Source organism: Nerophis lumbriciformis, linkage group LG02 (assembly GCF_033978685.3).
Source record: "Nerophis lumbriciformis linkage group LG02, RoL_Nlum_v2.1, whole genome shotgun sequence".
In the NCBI taxonomy this organism is placed as follows: Eukaryota; Metazoa; Chordata; class Actinopteri; order Syngnathiformes; family Syngnathidae; genus Nerophis; species Nerophis lumbriciformis.
Genome location: NC_084549.2, coordinates 47,030,792 through 47,049,073, shown reverse-complemented (window position 1 = coordinate 47,049,073; position 18,282 = coordinate 47,030,792). Strand labels below are relative to the sequence as shown.

Below are 18,282 nucleotides of genomic sequence, written 5' to 3'. Positions count from 1 at the left end.
TTTAAGTGCACCAATTCTGACAGTCAATGTTTGTGTATTTCAGAAAACTGGTCGACTGAAGATTGGCACATACACTGGTCCTCTACAGCATGGAATTGTTTACTCCGGAGGTAATTGCATGACCTCTTTTCAGACAAAAAATAAATATTATCATTATTAGTTTCTGTTGATATCTCTCTTTTTAGTTGGTTGAACTACAACAAGTAACTTGTTGTGAAAATTGCAGACGCTTATCAGTGACATGCGGTGACCTTTACACCATGTGAGGCATATATGCCTTTAGTTGTCTTTTTTTTTTTTAACTTAAATTCATATGCTTTAATCATTCTTAATACAAGTTGCACAATAAAATAATAAAAAGAGGACAGTAATTCACTTTAATAAAATTGATAATGGTATTATGGTATGATAAATGGGACCAAAATGTATTTGATAAAGTAATTAAATACTTTTTTGTTCCCATTTGCTTTAATAAAATAGATAAAATATTTCTGTTTCTTACCTCTCTGTATCCAAAGCAACACTATCTATCCTATCTATCTTCCATATAAACATACTTTGTATGATCACATTCATTTTGTCCTAAAGTCTAGTTTAGAGAAGTATTTGATCTTGGATATAAATAATCACATTCATTCATTTCATTACATTCAAAGCAGTAAAACAACATATTTGCTTCTGACAAAAAAAATTCTACAGTGTAAATGCTAGAAATTTGTGGTGTAAAAATGTATCTGCAAATGTATTTTTATAAATTATTTTAGCGACATTGTGTAAGCCGACCAGCAATAAGACACAAAAACACAAGTAAGAAGACACAATTTTTTACTCAAGTAAACGTTAACAAGCTATTTTAATCATAAAGAAAATACATTTATGATAAAGATTAATGGACAAATAATAATATTTGTTTTATTGAGGGTTTTTTTTGTTGTTTTTTCCATCAAGACAAGTGAGGCTGCGTCTTGCCTGCCTACCCTGACCGCACGTCCCTGCCGCTTACTGTATAATCTATACTTGATCATCTTCTCACTCACTGAAATGTATGCAAATGTTCAATATTTCAATCAATTTTATTCAGGGCAATGAGAGAAAAATATTATGTTTTTGTAATCACCATTTTTTGTTTCTTGTCACTGACTTACTGAATACACACCTTGTTTCAAAACAACGCAAAATGGAATACGGATAAATTAGATATAGCTAAAATAAATGATGAAGATAGATTAATAAATAAGTAAAGAAAAGTAAATACCGGTGCTGACCGAATATATAACTTGTGCATTGGTGGTGAAAACAATAAACATTTAAAGATAGAAGTGAGAGTAAATAAGAGTATAAGAGTAAGTAAAATAAGAATAAATCAATAAATAAAATAAAAACGGATCAAAACTAATAGTTACTATTAGGGATGCAACAATATCAAAATCTCAAGGTACGATAATATCCCAGTATTACACCCACGGAAAGATATTACTGTGGTATATGTCTTAAAAAAAAATGTTTTTCAAAAGTCCTAAAAATGTTTTAATGTGTAAAATGAAGTGACAAGAATGTTAAGGATAAACACACCTGTAAATAAACTCAAACATAATACTCAAATGTTCTAATCATATTAGTACTACACACAAGTATGTAAGTATATGAGTGTGTGTATATATATATATATATATATATATATATATATATATATATATATATATATATATATATATATACATACACACACACACATACATATATATATATATATCAGTTAAGGGTCTTTACACTCACAATATAAACATCCAGTGTAACAAAAGTAAAATAATAATGTTCACGATAGTGTCTTTCAACTTTTATCTTCAGAGAAACTGTGTCCTCTGTAGTGGAAAAATATAGTAATATGCCACAGGCTTAGTACACTTATCTTTGGGAAGTTGTGTGCATTCCTCTTTGCAGGACCTCTCAAGCTCCATCAGGTTGGATGAGAAGCGTTGGTTTTCATCCAGGATGTCTCTATACATTGCTGCATTCATCTTTCCCTCCATCCTGACTAGGGATGTATACTGACTGAGTACGAGTATTTTTAGGTACTGGTTCCTAATTGGGTCGGTCAAAGCAGACCGTTAAAATTCTAGAATAATGATAGGAATATCAGTACTTTTTTTACCCAGCTGATTGTTGTAATAATGACACATGCGCTGTCACAATCATTTAGGCGCCACTGCAAAGCATAAAAAGAGACACGGCGGAACTTTAAATGCCCCATTTCCTGTTACAATGTACGTGGAAGTAAACAAAACCATAGATTTAGGTGTCATTGGATTCGTAAATAGAATCCTTGTTTGCTAAAAACTGAATCTATGCGGAAAGTCGCGGAAATTGGCCTAATGTGACTGAGACGCTGTCATTGAGGGGAAAAGGGCAAATCATGTTTACTGTGCACTTGACAAACACTCACCTCCATGGAGCCGTGCCAGCCATGGGCCAGCTCTTTATACACGGTTGATAACACAACATGTAGATTGTCACGATCATGGTTTGATTATCAAAGATGTTAGGTAATGTATAATGTGATATTTCTACCTGAATAAAGGTTTCTGATATTCTGTACATTACATGTTGTATAGGTTAATGGTATTCATATCTCTGCATAATAATGTTTTAACCTTCTCCGTTTATTAATAAATTTTAATATTTAGCCTGTTAAACATTCATTGTGGACTATCAATCAGAACAGATTATCAAATAATATATTGGGAATACTGTGCAGTGAACTGTAATTACCCGATGTGTGCTGCAGAGGGCAGTGGCAGGCATGCTTACAGTATTAGACGGTGTCTCAGTGTGAGCAAAGAAAAAGAGAAAGATAACTTTTTTGGAGGAGCAGGTGTATGTGTGTGGGCTTCTCTTTCAGTTTGAAAGTGGTAATAAATAAAAGGCTGACTTGATCAAAGATAGTCTACCGCTGTCATATCGCGGCTGCTATTACAACACACTTTATTTCAATCTGCCAGATAACATTTATTTAGGTAGAAATATCACAGAATAACATTATAAAACATCTTGGACAAAGCATGATCGTATTGTAAGACGTGTTTTCATTGTTTCAGGGGTTAGAAATATGCAACATAAGGTGGCAAGAAATATTTCAATAATGAATAAAGCAAAATATATTTTGGACCAAAAATCACTCCATATTCTCTACTGCTTGCTAGTGTTACCATATCTGAGTTATTGTGCAGAAATATGGGGAAATAACTACAAATGTGCACTTCATTCACTAACCGTGTTACAGATAATATCAGTTAGACTGATACATAATGTTGGGTACAGAGAACATAAAACATTTTTATTTATTGATTTAAAAATATTGAAATTCAACGATTTGGTAAAATTGCAAACAGCTAAAATTATGTGCAAAGCAAACTATAACCTGCCACCCATGAATGTACAACAAGTCTTCTCAACTGAAGAGGATAAATATAACCGTAGAGGAAAATATAATTTAAAACATTTGTATGCTCGTACAACATTGATTGATTGATTGATTGATTGAAACTTTTATTAGTAGATTGCACGGTTCAGTACATAGTCCGTACAATTGACCACTAAATGGTAACACCCGAATACGTTTTTCAACTTGTTTAAGTCGGGGTCCACGTAAATCAATTCATGGTACGAATATATACTATCAGCCAGAGGTGGGACCAAGTCATTGTTTTGCAAGTCACAAGTAAGTCTCAAGTCTTTGCCCTCAAGTTTCGAGTCAAGTCCCGAGTCAATACAGGACCTTGAGATGCTTCTTATGGAGCCACTTCTTTGTTGCCCTGGCTTTGTGTTTCGGGTCGTTGTCATGCCAGAAGACCCAGCCACAAAATCTTCAAAGCTCTTACTGAGGGAAAGAGATTGTTGGCCAAGATCTCGCAATACATGGCCCCATCTATCTCCCCCTCAATATAATGCAATTGTCCTGTCACCTTTGCAGAAAAGCATCTCCAAAAAATGATGTTGCGACCTTCGTGCTTCACGGTTGGAACGGTGTTCTTGAGATTGTACTCGTACAAAACATTGTCCTATTTTTCCTCTGAATCATCCAGATGATCATTGGCAAACTTCAAACGGGCCTTGACATGCGCCGGCTTGAGCAAGGAGACCTTGCGAACGCTGCAGAATTTGAATCCATGACGGCGTAGTGTGTTACTGATCGTTTTCTTAGAGACTGTGGTTCCAGCTCTCTTCTGGTCGTTGAACAGGTCCTGCCATGTAGTTCTGGGCTGATCCCTTACCGTCCTCATGATCTTGGATGTTCCACGAGGTGAGATCTTTAATGAAGCCCCAGACCGAGGGAGATTGACCGTGGTCTTGAACTTCTTCCATTTTTGAATAATTGCGTCACCGGTTGTTGCCCTCTCCCTAAGCTGCTTGCCTATTGTCTTGTAGCCCATCCCAGACTTGTGCAGGTCTACAATTGTATGTCTGATGTCATTTACACAGCTCTCGTCTTGGCCATTGTGGAGAGGTTGAAGTCTGTGTGATTGAGTGAGTGGAGAGGTGTTTTTATACAGGTAACGATTTCAAACAGGTGCAGTTAATACAGGTAATGAGTGGAGAGCGGAAGGATTTCCGACAGAAGCACTGACAGGTCTGTGAGAGACAGAATTCTTACTGGGTGATAGGTGATCAAATATTTATGACATGCAATAAAATGCGGATTAACAATTCAAAATTTGGTTTGGATTCTTTCACTGACTGTTGAAGAGACCTATGATAGAGATTCGATACTTCGATATGCTATGTAATTGGGAAAACCTGCAAAATCAGCATACATGTATGTATATATATATATATATATATATGCTGTATATACTGTATATACACACATAAAACCCAGAATAACAACATGAATGATATCATCACTATCACATTAAAACCACTGGCCCTGACTTCCTGTCTCATCCCGGATTGTTTAAAAAGGTCCATGTCCCCTTACCTCAGTTCATCAAGCAGCATAGTGGACTGGGTTATGATGCTTTTGGTATTTAGTATTTTATCTGTTAAGAGCTAACTTTTGATTAATTTTATTTTACCCTTTCACATTCTGTAGAATTAACTTTTGTAAATCAAATCTGTTATTATATACATAGTATTGTATCTATATAATTAAGTATATGCATAATACAGTATATACAAAGTACAGAATTGACATATTAATAGGGTTGTCTTGAACTAATAGTCGAATCAGATTGGTTAGATTTTGCCCAATGTCGTTGATCAGTTTTTTTTTAAAGAGAAATAAACATGATGATGACATGTCACTAGGTATCTTTGACGTGGATAAAAATCTAGCACTTAGTGTATACAGTGAATCAATCTCCTTAAGTTAGTTAAATATAATTATAAAATACTTTCATTAATTTCATTAAATATGAACAAAACAAAGATCTAATGTGACTTCTTCTAACAAGAAAGAAATGCTAAACCCCAGTCTATGAGGTCCTCGGCTGTGAGGACAAGTGAACATCAAACTTGACTAAATGAAGTAAGTAAAAGTCATAATACAGTTTCTATATGTGAACCAGATCATTACCTTTTTCATAAAGAGAGTTACATCTCCAGGGCGAGGCAGTGTTTCCGGCGAGTTTTACTGGCACACGATGATAAGGCAAGCTCTGTGTGTGAGAGCAGGACGTCCCGATGAGCCTCAATCACATCTTAGACTTAGACATAGACTTAGACTTCCTTTTTAATTATCGTTCAAATTTTAACTTTACAGTACAGATAAGAACGACATTTCGTTGCATTAGCTCGTTGTAGTGCAGGATAAAAGAGCAATAAGGTGTAGATATAAATAAATAGATCACTGTACAGATAAATATATTGCACGTTTGAGTATGCATCCACGTTTATGGATGTATGTTATATTGTTTTTATATTCCAGCGAGTTAATCCGTTTTGGGGGGGAATTAAGGGGATTATTATGATGCGTTCAAGAGTCTTATGGCCTGAGGGAAGAAGCTGTTACAGAACCTGGAGGTTCTGCTACGGAGGCTGCGGGACCTCTTTCTAGAGTCCAGCAGTGAAAACAGTCCTTGGTGGTGGTGGGAGGAGTCTCTGCAGATTTTCTGAGCCCTGGTCAGGCAGCGGCTTTTTGCGATTTCCTGGATAGGAGGAAGAGGAGTCCTGATGATCTTTTCCGCCGTCCTCACCACTCTCTGCAGAGACTTCCAGTCTAAGGCACTGCAGGCTCCAGTCCAGACAGAGATGCAGTTGGTCAGTAGGCTCTCTATAGTGTCTCTGTAGAATGTGGTGAGAACAGGGTGAGGGAGTTGTGCTCTTTTCATCCGACGCAAAAAGTGCATGCGCTGCTGAGCTCTTTTTACAAGAGCTACGGTGTTATGGGACCAGGTCATATTGTAGTTATCTGCACCCCCAGGAACTTGGTGCTGCTTACCATCTCCACCGCTGTGCCGTTGATGAAGAGTGGACTGTGGCTGGACTGGTGCTTCCTGAAGTCGACGATGATCTCCTTGGTCTTGTCGACGTTCAGGACCAGGTTGTTGGTTCTGCACCAGTCAACCAGATGTTTCACCTCCTCCCTGTAGTCCATGTCGTTGTTGTCACAGATGAGGCCCACTACTGTTGTGTCGTCTGCATACTTCACAATGTGGTTAGTAGTGGACCTGGCGCAGCAGTCATGGGTCATCAACCTGAACAGCAGCAGACTCAGGACGCAGCCCTGGGGGGAGCCGGTGCTCAGGGAGATGGCACTGGAGGTGTTGTCGCACACTCTCACAGACTGGGGTCTGTCTGTGAGGAAGTCAAGCAGCCAATTGCATAGGGGGTACTGAATCCAAGGGGGGCCAGTTTGCTCACCAAGTGCTGCGGGATGATGGTGTTGAAGGCCAAGCTGAAGTCCAGAAACAACATCCGCATGTGTGTGTCCTTTCCTTCCAGATGTTCTAAGCTCAGGTGGAGTGCAGAGGAGATGGCGTCCTCTGTGGAGCGGTTAGGGCGATAAGCAAACTGGTATGGGTAGAATGTGGGGGGAAGTCTGGAGACAATATATTCCTTTATCAGCCTCTCGAAGCACTTCATTATGATGGGGGTGTGCCACGGGGCGATATTATCATTGAGGGAGGAGATTGTGGGTTTTTTAGGCACTGGTATGATTGTGGCCGTCTTAAAACATGATGGTACCACAGCCTGGGTCAGCGAGGTGTTGAAGATGTCTGTGAGAACCCCAGCCAGCTGGTCTGCACATCCCTTAAGCTCCCTGCCCGGAATGTCATCAGGTCCCGCTGCTTTCCGGGGGTTTACTCTCCTCAGAGTTTTCCGGACATCCGCTGTGTCCAGGTTGAGCGGCTGCTCATCAGGGCGAGGGATGGATTTCCTTGCCGGCGTGGTGTTCAGTGTCTCAAACCTTGTTGTTAGGTCGTTAAGGAAGCTGATGCTGTTGTCACAGGGACGGGGGGCAGCTTTATAGTCCGTGATGACCTGTATGCCCTGCCACATTCGTCTCGTTTAGTCCAAAACCACAGAAGTCTGTGTGTCCACGCTCTGCCCGCATCCTCCAATCATTTGTGGCAGCTTTAAGGCACCTTGAACGTCTGCCAGCATATTCCAACTTAATCGCAAGGGCAACGTTTACTCAAATCAGCAGATGTCCTGTTATAATTCCAAATAGGTAGATATCTTTAACGTCCTCGCCAGGCATGTGACACTTCCGTTCATCCCAAGAGTCCATAGTATGTCCAGTAACAACCGTTCCGACAGAACTGGCAGGTTCCCCCCACCCCGAGATCTTGTCAGTTTTGTTTAGAGGCCAGTTGATCAATTACAAGAAAGTTAAACAAGACAAGACAAAGAGGCAAGCAGGGAAGATATGGAGAGGGGAGGTAGTGCGATGGCCTTTGCCTAGAGCCATGTTTGCCTTTCCTTCCGACCTTTGTCTACCCCTTTAACTGTATATTTTGTCTTGAACTTATTGTACTGAAAACTAATTTTGTTGTACTTTTTAAGTTCACTGACAAAAATACTGTTCTATTTTAAAGTACATAGTTTACTTAAAACAGTATATACATAGTGCAGTATTTACATAATACAGTACAGAGTGCAGTGTCTACATAATTGACATGATCAATGAGAAATATGGATATTCATAACATTTAAATGTTTGTACAACAGGTTCTTCTGACATGGTGTGTGACTTGTTGGGTGTTAAGGGGAAAGACATCATTTACATTGGAGACCACATCTTTGGGGACATTCTGAAGTCCAAGAAGCGTCAAGGTTGGAGAACATTCCTGGTGATACCAGAACTGGCCCAGGAACTTCATGTGTGGACTGAAAAGAGCTGTGAGATTGCACACACACACACACACACACGCATTATTTTGTGTATTTGCAGTAAAAATGTATTGCAATACTTACTATTGACCATTGAGTAATATGCCTCCCAAAATTCATATACAGCAATACCTCATTTACCGATAAAGTACCCTGAAATACTTTAAAGTACTGCATGTCAATGGTGTCTAATTCTGTTCTTCAGCCATATTTGACGAGCTTCGATCTCTTGACTGCTTACTCGCTGAGCTTTATAAGTGAGTACAAATACTTAGTGTTGTTTCCACTGCATGTTCATACATGTTAGTATGATGTCACTGTTCCCACACAATTCAATTCAATTGTAATTTGCTTAAGTGTCCAATCAGACCAGAAACGTTGGCCAAAGGTTTGAATATAGATTCATGATTCAAGAGTTTTTTATTGTCAATTCAACATGGGTATAGGTTAAGGATAGTCAAGGCCGAAAATATGTCAGGTTTGTCACTGACAGTTCAGTTAGGTTTTGGTTTTTCCTGTCTTTGTTTCCTGTCAGCGCTCTTGTTTTGGTTATTTCCTGATTATCTCCCTGAGTGCTTTGTCCCCTCAGCTGTGGCTGATTGGCACCTGACCACACCTGGTGTCAATCAGCCAGCTGCTATTTGAACCTGCCTTCCTCTCCAGTCAGTGCTGGATTATTGTCACTACTACCTGTCATAATACTTGTCGTTGTAGCTCTGTCTACTTCTGTTCACTCTGCTCATGTCATAGTTCCTTCGTGTCACAGTAAGTGTTTTTGTTTCTTGTCGACAGTTAGCCTTTGTGCTATTTTAGTTCATAGCCAAGTTTGTTCTCCGCCTTGTGCGCGCCTTTTGTTTGTACCCTTTTGTTTGTTTTTTTGCTATAGTGTTAAATTAAATCATGTTTTTCTGGACAAAGCCTGCCATCTCTGCATCTTGGGGTTCGTCACCAACACACCCTGACAAAATAGGCTTTACTGTATACTTGTACTAACAAAGTACCGTAGTACTAAAAGATTAAACAAGGTACTATACTGCCTTTAAAAAAACAATATTTCTCTTTTTTGTGAATGCTGTCACCTGCGTTGACATTTGCCGTACAGTATTATGAGCCGGTATTGGTATATGAACAGAGAGCCTAAACAGTGTGGTTAAAGAGCAAGTTACGTCTGCTCTCAATGCAGACTGGGTGATAAAAGATGGAATTCTTAGCTGCTACTTTAGGTCAACTGACATCAACCAGTCATGGGCTGCTGAAAGCAGGCCACCCAGGCCTGGTGTTAATGCCAGTTACGATCCCCCTACTGATTGCCTAGAAGGACTTGAGGAACTGGTCATGTCTACAGCGATAGCAGCCTTCGTTCAGAGCCTTAGAGCAGATGCTCAGGATGTGCTCGAGGGTCCCAACTCTGGAGCAGAGGGAACAAGCTGGCATATTCATCTTGCCCCATAAGAAGAGGTTGGATGAGCTGGGTAGAACGTCATAAACCCCTTGAATAAAAAACGTGATCCCTTGGGACTTCCACTTCCAGATGTCCTCCCAGGTGACATTCCGCTCCCACCTCATCCAGGGGCCCTGTGGCTGCATTGCCACAGCACTGGCAAGTCGCTCTTCCTCCACAGCAGAGCGCACTTCTTCCTGAACCAGCATGTGCCTATCCTTTCCGCTTGCGGGTCAATGGAAAGCATCCAAGCCCGACATGACTACGTGCCACACTTCCAAGAATGGGCTTGTACTGCAGGCGAGCCTCACCGTGTTTTACTACCTCTCTTGCTTTGCGCTTCCTCCTTGTCCTCAAAATAATACATTCCCTAGATACTTTGTTATCTCTAAATCCAGTGTTTTGGAGATGCCCTCTTACTCGAGTCACGACAAACTTCTTCCAGACAGAGCCAAATAGGAGCCTGAGCTTGTTAGTGCTCCCATACAGAGCAATGCTGCACAAGCTGTGAGGTACGCCCAGCCACCTACGGAGGTTGCTGCTCACCTTGCGCTCAAATCCCTCCACCACAGTCATCGGAACCTCATATATGAGCAAGGTCAAATTATTTTTGGGAGGTTTCCATGTTGGTGGCCATGTTACAGAGTGGTAAAAATGCCCCTGTGGCAACTTTTTTGCAATGTGTGTATTTGCAGTCTATTCAATTGACTATAAGTTGAAAAGGATTTGCAAATCATTGTATTCTGTTTTTATTTACGAATTACACAACGTGCCAACTTCACTGGTTTTGGGTATTGTATATGTATATGTGTATACATCAGTGGCGGGCCGTGCGTTTCCCACCTAGGCCTTCAGTGATATCTGACTTCAATGATTACCTCTCAAAATACCATCATTTATGTCACCACATGACCATTGCTGGAGAAATACAGAAAAACATTTACGCACTACTGGCCATTGAATCACCACCAACAGTGTACAAAACGGGTTATTTTCTGGCGCAATTAAGAATCAATAAACCCGCATCAGCAATTAAAACATATCTTATGTGGTACTGTCAAAATTAAAATTGCAAAAAACAAATTAAACGTGAAAAAATAAAGAAATAACATATCTGAACTCACAATCTGTAGAAACCATTTGAGCTTCCGAGGTTGGCTGATATCGTCTCACAAGATGTAGTTTCTTTTTAAATATCCTTCTTGAAAATGGCCTTGCAAATATGTGTGTTGTCTTTTCTAATCATAAAAGATGCAGACGAGGCGTGTTGGCTGAGTTCTTAAAGTTTACTCCACAAGGTGCTCATCACAAACATCCCGCTGCTGGCTAAACATGGCTAGTGCGCATGCTCTGCACTATTTTGGCATCCAGGGTAATGACGTTTTTGTGTTACCTAGCTCATAACATCACTATATATCAGCCTTAGGCCATCTAGAAGGCCTTACTGACAACAACTCGTGATCTAATTGGCTATCGCAACTGTCTGTCAACTGTATGTCCCCGTTCACTTACAGTGCACAGACACCAGCATTGTTGATTCTGAAGGCTTCGAGCAGATTTGGTATAGCATGGCAACATAAGATAGCTGAATTCTGATTGGATAAAAACTTTATAAACTAAAAACAGCGCTGGAAGGAGCATAATATGACATGAATAGAGTATGAATACTTTAAGATATTTAGGGAAAGTAAATAAAAAATTACTTTTATCTTTAATTATGATCATGATTTCTGGTTATGTTAGGCCAGCAGAGAAGGCCCTGACGGCATACCACTGATATACATATGTATATGTGTGTATGTATATATTTATATATATGTATGTATATATATATATATATATATATATATATATATATATATATATATATATATAAATATATATATATATATATATATATATGTATATATATATATATATATATATATATATATATATATATATATATATATAAAACATTTTGATGACAAATAATTGTATGAGCTGCTGCTAATGATGCTTCTCTTTTTAATCCAGGCATCTGGATAGCAGCAGCAATGAGACGCCTGATATCAGCTCACTCCAGCGACGTATTAAGGTAAAATCTTTGCTAAAGGCTGAAAATGACTAAAGACTCAATTACATTAGTAAGCATAGATTAATGTATATTATAACCTGTCAGGCAGCGATCCTCTACTTGTGTGGGAGCACCAATCAGCACACAACATCCACATGAAGTCTTCTGGAACATTTACAAAAGCTTAGCTTTTTCTCATCACTTTCTCGCCACTCCGGTATGTCACTTCCTGTTGCACAGCACTCCAAAATAAGAGCCTACAATACAACGAATAAAATCGCAATCTCATTACTATCCCACAATTAATAATAATAATATTATCATCATCATTTAACAGCCCCAGTCACATTTATCGTTTTTGGTTACCTGAAAATAGAATAAAACAAGAGCATTTACAACACATGTACTGTTTACACTTCTATGTGCCAAACATATCTTGAGCAAAAATCTTCTCAGTTTTACCCTAGTAGGTGGTTTTGTCATTACATCAGCAAGCTTTTGCTATGTGGGACAATATTCAAGAAGGATTCCACCACTGTTTATGATCTTCCATATAAAAGGGCACTTTATATCAACCTTCTTGGACCATTGCCTGCTAACTGGGTTTTTGGCAAGTGCTATAGTGCCTTGATTATCTTCCTACACCTTTGTTTGGAAACAGTGATGTTGGTCCAGTCCTCTGAGTAACTGTTCTAAATACATACATTTGGGTATAGCAGATACTAATTATTCAGCTCCACAGATAGAGAGTGCAATTTTCTTGTTCTGCTGTACATTTCAGCTATCTGGACAACTATTTTACTGTGTTCCAGTGCTCTTCAGTTGGATCATATCAGTTGTCGGCGAGAATGTCTTTTCATAGTCAGTTCCCGCTTTTTGACTGTAGCCTTATATTTTTCTGCTCTTCAGTGTCTCTTTTGATGGCATTCACCCACTGTTTGTCTGCCCAGTAGAAGACAAGGAGACTCAAAGTTTGATTTTTTCCAGTGACTGCATCTCCTCATCAATTGCACTTATCTACTTGAACTTGTTAAAGGTTTATGTCATTCCTGTAGGTCTGAGCGATGTCACACACCACTCTGTAAAATTAATCGACAGTGTACATGTTTGTAGTTTGTCCATTTTTTTGGTTTCAAAGTCCTGTAGGTAAGTTGATTTCTTTCTAACCCTTTGTGGCCTTATACTCTCACACCTGTCTCTGAGCTGAGGTGTTTCAGTTTGTTTTGGGTTAATTTCAGATACATCTTTTTCTATGTTTTCATCTACTGTTTCTTTGCTATCATAAATTATTGGCTGGACCGCAGTGTTTGAAAACTCAATGTATCTTTGAGATGTTTGTGTCTCTTTCTCATTTGCTGTTTTTGGTTGTGAAGTTCACTAACCTGTTCTTTTGGACTCTGTCTTCTTGGATAAAACATCAGATAAGCTGGGCTGTTTTTATCTTAGCCAATGAAAATACTTTGCTCGCACCTGGGATCTAAATTCCCTTTCTCTTTTATGTATTCAAAACACATAGATCCAAACTTCTGCAGCTTGGAAACACTTGGTTTCACACCTGTAAATATCTTGTGTGTCTACTGGAACACCAGTTCTTTACATAGGCAGCTGTCTGTACGGCGTCGATCCATAGTTTATCTATCAGTGTACTGTCTAACCGTAAGCATCTCGCCATAACATAAAGAGTTCGCCACACTCTTTCTCCTGTGCCATTTGGGTGGGGTTAATTGGGTGATGATGTTTCATGTCTTATCCTATTCTTTGTCAACAACTCTAGGAACTCTCTGTTCTTGTTTGCTAAAAACCTTTTTGGGCTTTTGGATTTAAGGAAGTACAAACATGGGAGGAAGGAACTTTATTGTCATTGCACAAGTACAACCAACTTTTCAGCACAAACCCGTTCAAGAGTAGACATTCGTTGTACAGGTTGACAGAACAGGAACGCTGATGGGTCGCCACATACGGCGCCCTGTAAAAGTTGGAAAAAAGGCGGAAGCTGGGGGGGAATGAGTAAGAAAAAAAAGTTGATCCCAGACTGGGCCACCTAAGCGGGGGTGGCTCTGTCTGGGCACGGGGGAAAAAATGAGAGCCACGATAAGCACATATACACATGTTACCTGAGGACTGAGCATATCTGTGTCCTTCTATGCTCCGAGTTTGCATGGGACACGATAGATCGGTATGCACTATCTGTAAGGGTTTTGTAGCCTTACTATCTGGTTCTCTGTTTCTACTCTGCGTGAATTTGCCTTGTGTGCACATTTTACATATCTGATCTGGCCTGACCACATTCTTTTTTATCATCATATATTTCAACACCTTGCAATTTCTGTACATCTTCATATTTGCAATGGCCCATAATCCCATTCCAGGTTTGTATGTCATGACATACTTTACACTTGTCAACGTTTTGCTCAACAGTTGGTAAATAAAACAAAAAAACACTTTCACGAATGTCCAACCTGCTACCGTCCTTTGGTATCGTAACTGCAACTAACCTTCCTTTAGCGTTTCCTCGGCAGGGCATAATGTTTCTGACGCATCAGCTGCTCCTGTCTCCCATAATCACAACAACAGGCTGACACCGATCCAATGTATAACAATGACAGGATTTATTTTCACTTTACCTCCTGATGAACAATAGGAACGGCAAAACTAATAAAGTTGACGTTAGAACAAACACGTCATTGACGCGATCGTACACGTTCAGACACGGTTAAAAAAGCTGTTGCTCATGCCCTGCTTAACCTACCAAATTTAACGCAGCCCCTTTTACGGAAGTTACTGACGTTTTACGACTATTACTGGCACTTTACGACACCCAATATAAACAGAGCAAATACATCCATATGAAGTGAAAGAACTACATTTCAATAAAATATAGCAACAAACATAGGTAAACATAGGACAAATGTATCATTATGTCCAAAATGGCTCTAACAGTTGTCATGTGGCTTTTCTTTTTCTTGAAGGTGATTGAGCTCCTTCGTTTGTTGCTCTTGCCACCAAGAAGATGTCTTGAAAGTATGCTGGCATATAGAGTGCTTGACGTCGCTGTGCTGTGTGGTGCCGTCCAGCGTCGTCAAAGAAATTAATCACCGCTGTACCTCTGCTTTGAGCGATTCCACTTTGCTTTGTTCCATCTACCAACTGGAACTTGTTGATGTCATACACAATGTGGAATGTTGCTCCTCCATCCACCATGATGCCTTTCATTTTGACATTGTTGGTCTTTTGCTGTATGTATCTTTAGCCTTGAAGAGGTGGACCTCGCTCGTCATCACTTTCTTGCTCTTCCACTGGCCTCATCTCATTCCCCCTTTTACTCGCAGACATCCTTTGTGTGTCCTGCTTTGACAGTAACTACACCACACTCTTTATTTTTATTGTTTTGTCTTGTGTCCTTTTACTCCACAGTGTGTCAATTCCACAGCATATGGCATCCGCATTGGTTTGTGGTTTACGTTCGTCTTCATTACATTGTTTGAAGTTATTTTTTTAAACTTTTAACCTCGAAACTAGTCTGCAATATGATGTGCAGTGCAGTTTCCAAATTATCGTAAGTCTTGAACTATAGGAAGTTTTCCAATGAATCCTTTTGAATGATATATGAGTTATTACAGTAATCATAGGGACTAGGTCACAGCAGCTCCATGCAGATAAGGCACGAAGCAGAGTGTGCAAGGTTTATTCACAGAGCAGCCAGCATGAGACATGGGTGTCAGAGACAGACACGGAAGCAGATTTTTACGACAAAGTTCTGCAGAAAAATTATATATCAAATGTGGGAGGTTTTTTTGTCTCTTGCGTTCATGTTTTGCCGTGTGTGTTGCATTTTTGTTGCGTTTTGCTTGATTGTAAAATATGTCGATCAAGGAGGTGATCTGAGGAGTAAAGGATGAGCGACAATTATATACGTTCCTAATATTCAGTGTTTTATCATTCATAATTAATATTGTAAGTCCCACATTCTTTGTTTTCACGTACATGCTGGATGTAAAACCTAAACTTGATTAAAGAAAAAATTTCAAATTGAATTCCTTTTTTTTGGGTGGTCTGTCACACGGCTTTTATTTTTTAACATTCAATCAGGCATTATTGTGAGTTTTTGTATTAATATTCCTTTAAAAATACATACAGCCAATTAACTGATTAATCATGATTAATCACTGGTTAAAATTTTCATGCATAAATACAATTTGCTTAAGAAAAAAACCCAATGTTTGGATACAAATGCAATTTTGTTGTCAGAATGTCATACATGAACGTTTTTTAAATGTTTTATTGAACTGCAAGTCATTGATTTGCTCAAAACTTGGTGACAGTAAGTATAAGTATAGATAATGTAGTAACCGCAGTTAAACAATTTAACCTAGTGCACCAAGTAAATCTCCATTTACTATTTTTTTTAGTTTAAACAGTTGTTTAAACAAAAAATCTTATTTACCTTTTCAGATGATAATGCTGATCTATTTTTTGGGTACAATGCGACCCTAGCTCGTTGTGATTACTAACTCAGGTCCAATGTTCCCCAGTAAGCAAAATACATTCACAATCAGCCAGTAGCTGCAACTTGATGCTCTTGTTTGTGAAGTACAGTTTGTTTATCCTTGCTATAATTGTGCCTTTCCAAGGTATTGTAGGACAGATCAGCTGTGGTGAAATGAATGACATCTTTTTGCAGGACTTGGTCTTCAGAGATGTGAAATAGTTCACATGCGGTAGCTGTCCACCTTACCTGTTCTACTTTTGTTGACAACATTGACGCAGTAAACTTTGCCAGCGTACTTTGTTGTCCTCTTGATGTAGCATTCATGCTAGCGGCACCATCCTCCATTACGTGTTTGGCTTTAAGATGGTATTTTAAACTTGATGTGTGCCAATGATAAAAACGTCTGTCGCTGTAATACCAACAAGTTACCTCAGTTTTATCTAAGGTTCTGTTTTAAAGCAAAATTTTGACAGCCCTAAAATGTGTGCGCGTGTGTGTGCATGTGTGTGTGTGTTTGTCTAGCCATCTATCTTATATTTCATAAGGACACCTGAAGTGTTGTCCTTATGAAATAAGGAAAAGCAGTCATGATCATACATATGTATGCATAGATGGATGAATGTATGTAAATGTGCGTGTATATATTGTATATATACTGAATGTGTGTCTTTATATATGTGTGTGTATATATATATATATATATATATATATATATATATGTATATATTTATATGCACATACAGTATGTATATATATATGTGTATTCATGTATATGTATGCACATATGTATGTGTATATATGTGTGTGCGTGTATATGCTGCATGTGTATATACAGTATGTATGCACATATGTATATATATACACAGACATATATATATATATATATATATATATATATATATATATATATATATTTCTGGGGATACTCTCGGGGCCTGCTTGTCGGGCGGTGGTCGGCGCCTCAGGTTACTGCATCCGGGCTGCATGTCTGGAGCTCCTGGGTCCCACTTTCCACCCCTTCCATCTTGGTTGGGGCCTGCTGGGTCTAGTCCCTGCATCTATTGTGGCAGCTTGGTACACTGAAAAGTATTCTGCAGAGCTGCAAGTCGGCCACCTGCTAAGGTAGTGACCTTGTGTGTCAGCGTGTCTGTGATCTTTTTTAATAAATGTTTTTATATTTTATATTTAACTTTTTTAATCATTACTACTGTTTATTTTTATTTTTTTTACTCCCTAAGGGGGGATTCGACAGGGCAGTTGGGGGGTCCCTGCAGGTGGGGTGGGTGGTTCCCTAGGTCCCGTGCTGGGCGGTCCTGGGGAGGCCGACTTGGTTGGGGTAGCCTGTGGCGGGCGCCGCCGTGCTCTCCTGGGGGGGTATGGGCTTGTGGGGGCCCGGTTGCTGGTAGACCGGGGGCGGTCTTCCCGTACGGTTGCGGGGAATCTCTGGGCCCCTCGGGGTAGGGTATCCCGCCTTTCTGCCCGCATGGTGTGTGGTTTCTTGCTGGCTTGGGGGATGGCTGTCCCCTGCTTCTCCCGTGCCTTGTCCTCTGCTGGGCTCGTCTGTCCATGGCCTGCTGCTGGCCCTTCCTTTGCATCCATCACTTGACATTTTTGTTCCATAACCCTCAGGATCTTTGAAGAAGTTTAAAATAATGTCTTACTGCGTCCAACCTCAGCAGCAATGGTGCACTGTGGGAGGCCTTGCTTATGCAGCTCAACAATCTGACCACACTCAAAGAGAGGCTTTTATGTCTTTGATTCAAGAAATCATGACAGTATGAATACTAACAGAAAATTACGATAATTTCATAATTTTATGAAAATGTTGGCTTTTCGGGGTTGCGAGGGTGGCTGGAGCCTATCCCAGCTACAGTACAACCTCGACCAATTTCCACCTCATCGCAGGGCCAAGAGAGATAGACTAATAAATTGGAAATACAAGTTGACTTTGTATGACGAAATGTG

At 39.5% G+C, this 18,282-nt stretch overlaps 1 protein-coding gene across 5 annotated transcripts in view; it reads left to right on the top strand.

The window, feature by feature from the left end:
- Positions 1-18,282, top strand: part of LOC133608458 (cytosolic purine 5'-nucleotidase-like) — a 121,449-nt gene that overhangs the window by 93,802 nt on the left and 9,365 nt on the right. For all 5 annotated transcript variants that reach the window (XM_061963708.1, XM_061963701.1, XM_061963726.1 and 2 more), the window contains 4 exons: positions 44-110; positions 8,170-8,340; positions 8,537-8,588; positions 11,789-11,849. In XM_061963708.1, the coding sequence (XP_061819692.1) occupies positions 44-110; positions 8,170-8,340; positions 8,537-8,588; positions 11,789-11,849 (351 nt within the window). The remainder of the gene's footprint in view (positions 1-43; positions 111-8,169; positions 8,341-8,536; positions 8,589-11,788; positions 11,850-18,282) is intronic.